Genomic DNA, 13,554 nt, shown 5'->3' with positions numbered 1-13,554 from the left:
TGATCTCCTTCTTTGACAAATTTTCTTTCCACTCTGTAATTACCAAGTTTATTGCCGATTCACACGAGTGCTTAGATCTAAACCCAGATTGTTCCTGTATTATAATTTGCTGGTCATCAAGATACTGTAGCAGTTGGTCTTTGGCTATTGTTTCAATTATTTTTTCATCACATTGCAATGTGTTTATAGGACGCAGTTCTTCTGGTTTTGTTGTTCCTCTAATCTTTTCCACTGGAATAACTACAGAGATTTTCCAGCACTCCGGGAAAATACCTAGAGAGAAGCTTTCATTGATTAGGCAGGCATATGTATATCCCAAGTACTCCATAGAGTCTTTTATTACACCTTCCGTTAGCATTTTTTTACCACCATATTTATTTTTTAACGACGAAACAGTTTTAATTATATCATCCGTGGTGACCCTCCTAAATTCAAATATGTTTCTGTCCAAAACTTCACGCTCTTCATTCATTACAATGTTTTCGATACTATTATGAATTGTCATGATGCTTTCTACAAAATATTTATTAAGCTCATTTGCTATCTCATTTTCATCTTCAATCCACACGCCATTTAATACCACTTTCTTTATTTTAGTTGTGTTGGTGGTCATATTAGCAGTATCTTTGAGACATTTCCACATTAGTTTTTGGTTGTAGGAATTCATAGATATTTTGCTTTCCATATATTGTGCTTTCTTTAGCTTTACCATTTTCTTATAGTGTCGTTTTAATAAATGATATTCACACCAGTCATTACTTCTTTCAGCCGTTTTAAAAAGTTCAAATTTTAATTTATTAAGCTCCGTAAGTTCTCTATCATACCATTTATTTATTAGTTTAATTTGAACTAGTTTGTCATATGTTAACTTTGACATGATATTAATCAGAATACTACTTAGCTCTTTAGTTCTAAGACAGATATCAAGATTATTCAACTGAACCAAGCTGTAGTTGCGCAGGTGTTCAACAAGATTTACTTTGGAATAATTTTCCCAACATTTTCGGATTTCAAGGATTCTCATTTTGTATTTTCTCTGCACAGGCAGTATGAACTGTATGGTTTCATGATCGGATATTTTGTATTTATCTAACTTACATATTTGTATTTCGCTCCTATTAGAAAATAACAAGTCAATTTTTGTCTGAGAATGGGATCTCAGAGTATGATATATTGATGTTTTTCTCTCGAGCAAACAATTTTTGTTTGTTCCAAAGGTAATTTAGCTCAGAACTCACCTACGAGATCATCTGAACTTCTACAATATGAATTCAATAATATAGAAGAGTACTTCAACGAGGTACTTAAAGTCAATGAACTTGGGAATATGAAAACTTCTACTCGCAATAAAAATATCGACATATCCTACTTTAAGATCCGCCCGTAAATGCGGAATATAAATATACTGAAAAATGTAAAAAGGTGACACCTATGTTTGGCAACATTTTTTTTAAATACTTCTACCGGAGTAATCAAAATACTTTCCTAGCAAAAGTAGAATGAATTTTGGCGAGCCTTGATGTACTGGCACAATAGGGTGGTAGAAAATGCAAAAATGATTTCAACTAAGGAGTGTACTTCGAACGTTTGTTGTTGTTGTTGTTGTTGTAGCAGCATGCCCATTCCCCATACATGTTTTAGGAATGCTGTTAGAGTGAATAGACGACATAGGCGACCCCCACGTTCGGGGGAAAAAAAAAAAAATTAAATTAAAAAAAAATAAATAAATAAAATTAAATTAAATTAAAAAAATAAAAACAAAAATAAATAAATAAATAAAAAAAAAATAAAATAAAATAAAAAAAGTAAAAAGAAAAAAAAATAAAAAGAAAAAAAGTAAAAAGAAAAAAAAAGAAAATATAAAAAAAAATCGAAATTGCCTTCCAAAAGTACTTCAGCCTCGGGGTCTTACAGCGAACTTTTTTTGGTATGATCCACGTAACATACAGCCGTAGCCCTTATCATAACACAGCGACATTTTACCAAGTTTTCGCAAATTAATTTTTTGGTTTTATTTTTTTTTTATAAAAATATAGATTATATTATATTACAACAACAATTAATATGTAAAAAAATTTTTTAAAATTTTGGGTCTGCAGTTTTATAGCCCATTCGATTCTAGTAGAATCTCGTGCAAGTTTGAAGCCGCTCGAAAAGCCGCGTGTATTTTTGATATATTTTTTTTTTGTTGACGGTGCTATGCATTTTTTATCCCATCTAAAAAAAAAGTTTCGTGCATTCGTTGTATGAAAGAGTTATTATATGTATTTAAGTATAATTATTATAATTTAAATGAAAAAAGTAAAAAAAAAATTAGAAACATGTGTATATGAAATCAATGGTAGACATTTTGTTTAACATTTCCGTAATGGCAGTAAATTATTCCCATTAAAGCGATAAAGCCTAAATATTTGTTTTAATTTGTCAAGTATTTTTTGTTTCTGTTTACCAAGCGAATTAAAATCTACTTAATTTCATTTTACTGACGCTTTAAAGTTCTTTGATGCGTTTACTATTAAGGGGGTAGTATGGTTAATTCGGTGTAAAACAAGCATATTTTTCGAAATTTTTTTTGTCGACACAGTTGATTTATTCAAAATTTTAAAATTACTCCATTATAAAGTCATATTTAAAGAATATTGTGTGAAATTTTCATTGATTTTTATGAAGAAATGAGTTGGTGGCAGCGAATCTTCGCGGACGTCTCATAAAAAAGTTTTATTGCGGTGTCCCTCAGAACTCATTACTGGATCAACTAAAATCAAAAAACCAAATTGATTTCATCAGCTAATAAAGTTTCGCAGGTAACAACGTCGAATTTTTTTTTTTTTTTTTTTTTTAAATTTTTTAAAGCGCTTTGAAATCAAAACACCGATTTTTCATAAAAAAAACTTGAAAACTTTGTTGTTTTAAAATATGACAAAATTAAAAAAAAAAAAAAACTCGACGTCATTACCTCGTGAATAAAGTAAAGAAACAAAAAAACCAAATTTGAAAAGAATCGGTGCAGTAGATATGAATCTACAGTGGACACCGACCATAAAAAAGGCAAGTGTGAGAAAAACGCGTTTAAAGATTTTCGGCAGCGTGAAATCCGGTTGGAGAGGTAGATACTTAATCCTTTGTGTCTTTGTCAATTTTACTCTAATGCACTTCAAACTTTCACACAATAATCTTAAGATGTTATAGAATAATTAAAAAAAAAAAAAAAAAAAAAAAAATGAAAAAAAAAAAATACCATACTACCCCCTTAAGCGAATGTACACAAGTAGAGGGTCTTTCAAGTACCGAGTATTTGTTTTTTTATCTTTTGACATTTGTCGCAGTTCGATGGTGCTAAGTAGAAAATCTACAATATGTTTATGTACATACTAAAATTAGTTCGACTTCGTTTCGTGGAAAATATAAGATATAAAAACAACAAATGGATTACTTTCGAAGCCTCCCAGCGCAGGAGAAGTGAATAATGGCAAGGCGCATATTCTAAAATTGGGTTCTTCAACTGGGAGTCTTTGAAAGCCAAGTTGTGTTGGTTTCTACTATCGTAAGTTTGTAATAAGTAACCAACAACAAAGATAAGGGTGCAAGTAGGGAAACGCCGAAAGCAGTTCGGCGAGAAAAAGAAAAATCTGTCAAGAGTAATTCAGAACTATATACTCGTATTTGCAACTAAAAAAGTAGGTGTACGGCACATGAACAAGCGGCTCAGCGGTGGACAAGTCGCGAAAAAGCATGCTAAGAAATATGAAAGATGTGCTTGTCTACAAAAGTGTTCTCGCGTGAAGTAAACACATTACCTACATACATATGTTATATGCCGTTAGGTGTTTACCGTATTTCTGTTTACATTCGAATTTATGAATGCCGCGAGACGACTGCACTTAAAGGGATTTCCGGTATTATGCAATGTTGAGTGCAACAAGGATGGAGTGGTTGGGAAAGTATGGAAATGCATGGTAATGCAATACTATTTGCGACGTTTGTTGCAATTTTTTATCGCTCGATTTCGTATTTTCACTGTAGCATAGTAAATGACATTTCAGCGCGAATGTTTGAATAGGGCGAGAAAATGTTTTCAAAAGCATTAAAAAGTAATTTAGCTAACAACAGCAGCGCAGCTGTGGTTTTTCATATAATACGCGGAATGTGCGACATTGGACTGGCGCCAAGAACATGGCTTATCAATAACGCGATGTTTAGCGAAAGGCTTCGGACACCATACAACGTATTTGTATAATCGTATTTGTGCATGCATGTGGACCGCACAGCTTTTCTTACCTACCCCGGTAGCGTATACGCAAGGGTGTATTTTGTCGCTATTAGTAGAGAAAAACCGCACATTGATTTGTAAGAGCGAAAAAGAGTCGGATCAAATCCCACATTTTCAAGGACTCAAGTAGTAAATCAGCAAAGATTTTTTTGAATAATATGGAAAAGAAATTTTTTCAGCAGAACATGAGGGTTTTCGTACCAATATTCAAGAAATTCTACAAACATTAAAAAAGTCTGTACAATTTTTGAAAAAAAAATAAAAAATTTAAGAAAAATTCGGTTTTGCTAAAGCCGAGCCGAAACCGAACTGAACTTTTGTAGCCAACACCGAAGCTCAGTCTCGCTTATGCATGTCAGTTGAAACTATTTTTTTGTATTTAATTGTTTTAAAATAAAAATATAGATCATTTTATAACAAACCATATAACTCAATGCTCCAAATTTTTTACGAAATTCACAAAAATTTCATAAAATTAAAATTTACAAACAAAAGAAAATCACAGGAAAAAAATGTACACAAAAAACAAATTTACCAAAACAAAGTTCGTGTAGCGTAGTACACATAACAGAAGTGAAATTTTCAAGGCAGACAAAGAAAGAGGGATAGACGCGAGAGAGAATGAGAGAGAGAAAAAGAATATATATCTAAATAAATTCACATTTGCAGAGAATACAAATAGACAAAATTTACAAAAAACGGAGAAGGGTCGCCCGGTGTAGGTAAACGCCGGACACAAACTGTGGCAACAACGCACACTACTCCGAGTGTTTATCACCCGCACAAACGCATCGATTCCAGGACCGCAGCAACGGCACAAATACATCCGACGCCAGGAAGCGGAAATAAGCGCCAAAAAGTAGGCACCAAAAAAAAAACGCCAAAAAAATTGGGACCAAAAAACGCTCCAAAGAGTAGGCACCAAGAAAATATAACGCCAAAAAGTAGGCACCAAAAATATATGTATTCCCTACAAGTTTGCACCAACAAACAAACGCCAAAAAGTAGACAGTAGACTAGAAATTAGCAACCACAATGAAAAACTCAGGAAAAATAGCCTAAAGTGTATCTAAGATAGGTATATATAAGGTATAGCTCTCTCTCTCCTTTCCTCTACGTTATATCTTTTTTCTCTCTCGCGGAACGAAAATGCGCAAAACGTTGCATGTCCTTGAAATTTTACTTTCCATTCTCGCTCGTCCATTGACGCCTAAGAAGTTTCACCTAAAAAAAAAAAATAATTAAAAAAACAAAAAAAAAAAACAATTTAAAAAAATCAAACTCTTCAAACAATTTTGGGTATACAGTTTTATAGCCCACAAAATTTTAGTATCATATAATAGAGCATGAGTTTCAAATCGAGTTGATTTTTTTAAATTTCTTTTCGCTGAGGTCCTAATCATTTTTTCCCGTATAAAATACTTCCGAACATGTGCTTACATACATACATACATTCATATGTACCCTTGCAAATAACAAAGAAGAATGTGAAACGATGTCAATAACTGACTTGTAATAGCTTTTAGTCGATCCAGGCAGTATAAAAAACGTTTACATGGCATTAATAAAACATACATACACACATACATACATACATACGTACATATGTGAATGAATGTAAGTGCATACAAATGTATGCACGCATATATTACTGTACTTGTATACAAAATTTATACGCCGTCAATTCAACTCTTTAGTCAAGATTAACTGACGCGACACTTTTCCTGCCTCTAAATTCACAAAGGAAAGAGGGGCCACGCGGGAAAGCGCGGTTATATGCATTTTCCAGCAATTACACCGCTAACTGTATGTTAGGAAGCCAGCAAACTTATGGCTGTAGGCGAATAGGAAGCGAAAGAAATTTCCTCTGAAGGCTTCGTGACCTTGTCATTATATCGATGCGACTTATGTAAATGTGCGTGGACATTAAATGAAGAAAAAACAAGTGGAATTATTCTCTCATAGAATTATGATAATTCTATTATTAATAAATCAAAAGTTCTTGTGGAAGATGAAACGAAGACCGAGCTAAAAAATGCTTGTGATGGTTTTTGTCATTATTGTAATAATATAAAATATTCCCCATACATGTTTGCGGAATGCTGCTCAAGTAACAGCCATTGGCCGGTTATAAATTGGATCATTCCAAGTAATGTAGAACCTCGACTGTAAGATGTTTTGTTTTTAATGTTGTTGTAACAGATTAAGAAAGCTCTAGGAAGCTAGGCGACCCACTAACTGTTGTCATAGGCAGAAGAACCATGCCATTTTGAAGGGGCGAGACCTTAGAGTGTAAGGACTATTAAGCGAATTGCTTTTAATGAGCAATGAGGGGAGCTTAGGTTTTTGCATTTTTCTGTAAAATTTCAGATCAATTTAAATATAAAAACTGTCACTTATTTTGTTGATTGGTAGCAATGTCGCCTACGTATCTAACTGAGAACCAAATTATCGCTTGAAGCGCCAATTTTGGAACGCTTTCGTTTGGAACCTTTTATTTATTTATTTTATTTTATTTTTTAAAGCTTACGTGATAATAAATTTATAAGTAAACTCAAGCAAGCCCAGCGCTAGCAGCAGAGCCTTTCGGCTGGCTGGTGATGTGTATTGGATCATACACGACAGAGTAGGTCGGTATCCATTAGAAATGTGTAAATTTGTTTAATGTTATCTTCAGTGGCATCTTTTAAAAGTTGAAGAGTATCTGTGTTGCTGAAGTGGTGATGCCTTTGAGAAGCAAGTTCAGGGCAGGATACCAGTAGATGATGCACACTGACTGTGGCTTGGCAGAAGGGGCAGGTGTTGGATGTATTACCCTGTAATAGGTGTGCGCTAGTTATTATGGTGTACCCAATACGGAGCCGTGTGTATGGGGTAATGTGGTTGGTGGGTACCGATGATGGATAGGCAGGTTTTGTACGTTTGGGGTTAATGTTCGAATAATGGTGTTTGTAATACAACTATTCACGAAGTAACTTTGTTTGACTATGTTCATGAATAAGTCGATATATATCGCTGGGTAGGATGACTTCGGATGTGACTGTTGGTGTAACGAAAATGTCCTTGGCAATTTTTTATGTTGTCTGTTGCCACGATTCAGTTATCTTCGAGCCACTTGGACGTGTGTATAAGCATTTCTTTCATTGCGGAATGCTGCTGAAGTGAGAGATCTGGGCCGTTTGTAACGAACGGACGTAACGTAGAAACGACTGTCTTGTGAACGTGAATTTGCTGATAAATATATTTATGTTTTTTAAACAGAATTTGCAGATCTCTTTTGCTGAATTTGTTTTAAGACGGACGCAGTTAGGCTATATTGCACGCCAAGGTTGGACAGTTGTTATTCTTGTAACTGCTTACCAACACTAGGTAGTTACATACTACACTGGGCACCTCAAATATTTTTAACTAACAAATCCACAGCTGATATTTTTATGGCATTAATTATTCGATTTTTTTTTTTTACTTTTGATGAATGGAAAACGGGTTAGACACCCACCGAACCAGAATAAACTCTAAAATACTCAAGATATGGCCAAAATGTGAAAAAAAGCTCTCCTCCATCAACAAAAGCTATCCTCTGATACCCTTAAATCATTGAATATGGAGTTTCACTAGACATCTTGAGGACCTGGGATTTGACCATGACGTCTCCCTCCTCTCTCACAAACTCACATGGCATGCAAGCGAAGGCGAGCAGACTAGAACGCTGTCAGACTGGAGGTGAACATCGCCAAGACGAAGGCTATGAAAGTCAACCACAATAAAGCAAGACATATAATGATTCATTTCCACGACAGTCGGTTCTACGTTACCGAAACGACCCGGATTTATATCCGGCCAAGGACTGTCACTCCAGCTTTGCTGATACAACAACAACAACATATGATGGTTGACCGGGTACCCGGTGGAATTCGTCGAAAGCTTCTCCTACCTCGTCTGCACTATCACCTCAGACGGCGAAGCAGAATAAGATATCAACTACAGGCTAAACAAGGTCAGAGTGGCGTTTGGGCGAATGCATGCAGTATGGGCGAGTTCGCAAATCTCCAGGCGATATAAACTGCGAATATTCAGCTCATGTGTGAAGTCAGTATTATTGTACGGAAGTGAAACATATCCGGTCTCTAACAGCATCGTACAGAGACTACAATCTTTCGTCAACAAATGCCTTCGCATCATCTGTAGAATATTCTGGCCGAACACCATCAGCAACGACGCGCTATGGAGATCAACCAATGAGGAGCCCATCCTATGACAAATCAAACGCAGAACGTGGCGATGGATAGGTCACATGCTTAGAAAACCACCAGATAGCTTCACGAGAATGGCACTGGATTGGAACCTGTAAGGAATCAGATGTCGCGATCGGCCAAAAATTACTTGGAGAAGGTCTGTAATGCCGACATTCTATGGGACAGCACGTAAACAACAGCTCAGACTGTACGATGGACGAGTCTTGTCGAGGCCTTATGCTCCCGAGCGGAGTGAACAAGAAAACAAATTTTTCAAACATTAATGCAATTTTGTACACTTTTGCTCAACTTTTGAGCAATGAAAATTGTCTTCACAATACCAATATTTTAATCCTTTGATATCATCATCATCATTTTTGGCAACATATGAATTGTTGAAAAAGAAGAGGAAATCTCACGGCTGGCTGGATATATATTTTATGTTAAACAAAAATAATCCTAAAATCAATTCTTTTTTATAATTAAAACTAGGTTTTAAAAATATTAAAAAAAAAAAAAAACCACCTCAGATGAATGAAGAGCTTAAGGGTACCCGGTGGTCTAGAACACGATTTTCACGATTTTTTTTCGGGCTTATTAGTACGTTTATTGAGCATACAAAAAAATTTTTTTTTTTTTACTTTTGAAACAATGAAAGATGACCCTCTCGAAAAATGGAACCCGGACGGCGTAGATGATTTCGAGACTTCTACTCATCTGAAACACAAAAATCAAGAAGATTCTTAATCAGAAAGAGTGCAGTTATGGTCGGAACTAGAACAAATCAAAAAAATGAAAAATTGACAAAATGGCGCACTTTTGAAAAAAGAAGTTCGTAAAATCGGGGTTTTTCACTAGTTTTTGAGTTTAAAAAATAGGAAATTATTTAAATAAGATTATGATTCTAGTTCCGACGATAGCGATACATGTTGTGAACAACATATCCAAATTTAAAGTGATTCGGTTGAATAGTTTTTTTGTTTTCATCCCCGCCGTGCCGAAAAAAGTCGTTTCAAGATAAATGAGTTTAAATTTTGAGGGACAGGAGCGCGCGGACCGCTCTCTACCTACTTAATGGTCTGTAAAAGCTATAATATTGGGAATTTCCGCATGAAAATTTCACAGTATATTCTTAAAAGCCTATACTTTCGAAATATCGAAAAAACAAAAAAAAAACGATTTTTTGACATTTCTAAACCACGGGGTCCCCTTAAGCTTAAAATGTCTGCATAAAATTGCTTAAACATTCTGTCTATGGCATCAAAATAATCAGATATCTTTAGTTGCTTTCAAATCGCAATATTATGACGGAAGTATTAGAATGTACTAAATTTTATAATTTCGTTTGAAAAACTACACCGATTTTTTTTTATGTATGTAGGTTGATGCACTCTAATATACATACATACGCACTGAGCTATGCTATTATTTTGAAGTATATTTTCAACAAAAATATGCATTTCCAGCATTGCATACTCGTATAATGGCATCAGCACGCAGGTGCGGAACCGGAAACTGATATCTGCCTGCAAGTAATAGTGTTGGTAAATTGAAAATATGCAGTACGTCATACTCAGCCACACGGAAACTTTCAGAGTTGACGTTGTATTTGTTCGTTTTTGTTTTTTATTTGCATAACTTTACACATACAGTACTTAGCGAAATAATGCAGAAATTTTTGATTGACGGTTGTGAACATTTTTTATTTTGTATTAAATTTTCGTTCCAAAGAATGTTTTTGTTTTAGTTTTTGATTACATTTAATAATTTCATAAAACAATGTTCAATGCGAGTGGAAAAATTTAGCTAGTTGAATTTTCTAGTAAAAAATAGCCACAAAAGAAATGCCTAACACTTTGACGACATTCGCTTTGCGAGTGACAAAAAATGTCGCAAAAAGTACAATTTGTAAGAACAAGCAAGTTTTCATGGTGCGCAATTCAAAAAAGTTCAAAAAAAATGCTTTGATCTCAACTTTTTCTCTATATATTTTACAAAATTCAGCTTTTTATTTGTTTACTGTATGAAGATTTGCTTGTTACAAGAAAAAATTTATCTGGTAAAAATTTGCAACTTCCCTTCAAAATAAAATGTCACTTTATAGGGAAAATTGAAACCCTACTTTTCAAGTTTCTTACTACAAGAACCCCTGAAGAAGCATGATAATGAGCAACAATTGGTACAAACTAATAAAAAAAAAATATTAAATATTATTTTGCAAAAACAAAAAAAAAAATCAAAAATACACTTTAAATATTATTTTGCTTGCACCTTTATTTTCAAGTACACCCCTTTATGCACACTAACATATTCACACTAATATAAATTTGTTTATACTATTTTATTATTTTTTTCTTTTTTATTTATTTTTTTTTTTAATTTTTTATTTATTATTTCTTTTTTATTTATTTAGTTTTTAATTTTTTTTTATTTATTATTTCTTTTTTATTTATTTATTTTTTAAATTTTTTTATATATACATATATTTTATATATATGTATATATATTTTTTTTAATATTTTGTTTTCTGAGTCCTAAACGGAAAAAGTTAGTTTTACGCTAAAAACTCTTTGAAGCCTGTGACCTTATTTCATTCAACAACACCGTATGTGTGACAGGTAGCATAACAGGAGAGCGGTCCTCTGTTAGTACGGCGCAACCAAAGAAGCAACAACCAACGGCGCTTCTATGCAATTTGACGGTAGAATAGGATAAATAAAATATATATTAATATGCATGTGAATAGCAACATTTCCTTGTTTCCTTGTGAATGCTCGCTAGACTTCGAAAAGTTGATGATAGAGGGGAAAAATGTATATCTGTATTTGTGTTGCAATGCATAATAACAGATTGGCGCTTGCATTCTTTGAAGATATTTAGAAGAAACTTCTCCTGCAAACAAATGTTGGGATCTACACTTTTTAATAACAGAATTGCACTCGTACGCTTGCCGTTGGGGTCTGAACGACGATAGCTATTAAAGAAAAATCTGTTTGATGTTTTGCGTTCACCGTATGCATCGAACTCAAAACCCCGTTGTTGTTGTTGTTGTGTTATCAACATAAATACTCGCCATATATACGGGGAATGCTGCAGAAGCGACAGTCCTTGGCCGGATATGAATCCGGGTGGTTTTGGATACGCAGAACTGACTGTCGTGGGATTGAACAAAAAAAAAAACCCGCCGAACACTGCGGCAGCCGTTATACACGTAATGAAGCGAATAAACATATTTCACGCCTTCTACAATGAGTAATTATCATCCGTTGCAACAGGGTATGTGACCGTGTGGTCTACTCCCTATCTGCATTAAGGCCTGATCAGGTTTTAAGATGGCTCAAATCGTTGCATTTTCGCATCTAATCGAAGTAGATTTCAGATCGAGTATTTTTTGGCAAACGCAGCAAAAATATGTGTACTTCCGGTGCAGTGTTAGGCCATATCAAAGATGAGTGGCTCCATACTACGCAAAAAACAGGGTTACTTTACTATGTAGGTGGGAACTGTTGGTCAGAAAAAAACTGAGCCATTTCTGCACGTAGAGCCATGGGAATAATTGACGAGTTAATTTAGGCTTTTATAATATATAAAAGGTGCAAATGTTGGTCATTTAAACTGTAAAAAATAATTTGAGTATATCAGAGTTATTTAATTGGAGATAAGATCTTCACGATACGAGAGTTAGTGAAGGTTTTGCCTCACAAGAAACGTCGACCATAGCCTACCAATATTTCATCCAGCTCAGTTGTACGAGTATAAAAAATCAGTTGACTGTTATATCAAAATAAATTCCAGCCGCAGTCAATTAATCATTTTACCAAATTTTTTTAATTTTTACCAACTGATAAATATAATCTGCATATAAATAGAGTACGACATGCCATTAGTGTATCACTAGCGTGTGAAAAAGTGAACACTCACCCTCATGGTCTTCCACTTGGACTTGCGACATTTTGTTTGCCGCTTTAGATTGCGCTCCTGCTAAAATTTCTGCTTTTTTATTTGTTCGCTTTGTTTACACTGCGATAAACTTTTTTTACATACACAGTATACAGTAATTCCAAAGCCCACTGCGCGTTTCTGATAAACCAATTAAATGACAATGAATGAGATAAATTCTTTGTTTGGCTAACACACCGGCACGCCGAAAACGTTAATAAAAAGGCGATTTCCCTAAATTGAATGATTCTCAAACGATGTAATATCATGCGCGCAATTTTTGCACCAACGCGTCTCCATTAAACGTTTCCAAGGTCGTTGCACTTTTACTTCAGCAATGCCCAGGAGATTTCCTGGTCTCTTGACTATAATTATGCCAAAAATATTTTTTTCTTATAGAATTTTTGAGTTGCCGCCTTTCACCTTTTTATTCAGCTTTTACCGACCAAGATTCTTGTATGTTTTTTGTTTTTACTTTTATTGTTGTTTAAAAGGACCGCGAATGCGCCCCTGCAATAATGAATTTCACAAATCCACTAAAATTGCTCCACGAAAAAAGAAACCCCCACTGGCAGTGCTCCAATTGACCAAATGCATTTCGATTTTGCTTTGACATTCGGCATGAAACGATAGGTAAATATATCGACAGGGTTGCATTTTTCCTCAAATTTTACAAATAATTTCATGCCAAACCTAAGTAATTGGAATATATTAAAAATAAAATTAATTGAAATAGTTGTGCTTACTATTCGTGAATATTTTGCTCAGTTTGATTGTTTGCAAAACTTTTCAAATTAAAATAAATAAACAAATATGTCTCGCGTACAGATCTGTTAGGTATTTGGCCGATCTGCTCCTCCTATTTGCGGTGTGCGTCTTGATGTTGTTCTACAAATGGAGGGACCTACTGTTTTAATCCGACCCCAAATGGCAAATGGTTTATTATGAGGATACACACATACAATTACGTAGGTATTTTATATTTTATACTAATATTCTATATAATAATAAATAAATATTGCAACTTGTACAACAAAAAGTTTACATGGAAATTATTTGTTGCATAATTAGTTGCCCCTAGTAAAGCAAATGTCTCCTTATCTAAATTAA

At 34.2% G+C, this 13,554-nt stretch overlaps 1 protein-coding gene across 1 annotated transcript in view; it reads right to left on the bottom strand.

Annotated features, from left to right (window-relative positions):
- Positions 1-13,026, bottom strand: part of LOC128860349 (UPF0687 protein C20orf27 homolog) — a 61,406-nt gene extending 48,380 nt beyond the window's left edge. Inside the window, exon 1 of the mRNA XM_054097830.1 lies at positions 12,427-13,026. Within this exon, the coding sequence (XP_053953805.1) occupies positions 12,427-12,457 (31 nt within the window). The 5' untranslated portion in view covers positions 12,458-13,026. The remainder of the gene's footprint in view (positions 1-12,426) is intronic.
- Between the last annotated feature and the right edge of the window lie 528 nt (positions 13,027-13,554).

The sequence above is a fragment of the Anastrepha ludens genome, chromosome 4 (assembly GCF_028408465.1).
Source record: "Anastrepha ludens isolate Willacy chromosome 4, idAnaLude1.1, whole genome shotgun sequence".
Lineage (NCBI taxonomy): Eukaryota > Metazoa > Arthropoda > Insecta > Diptera > Tephritidae > Anastrepha > Anastrepha ludens.
This window is presented reverse-complemented; position numbering and strand designations above follow the sequence as displayed.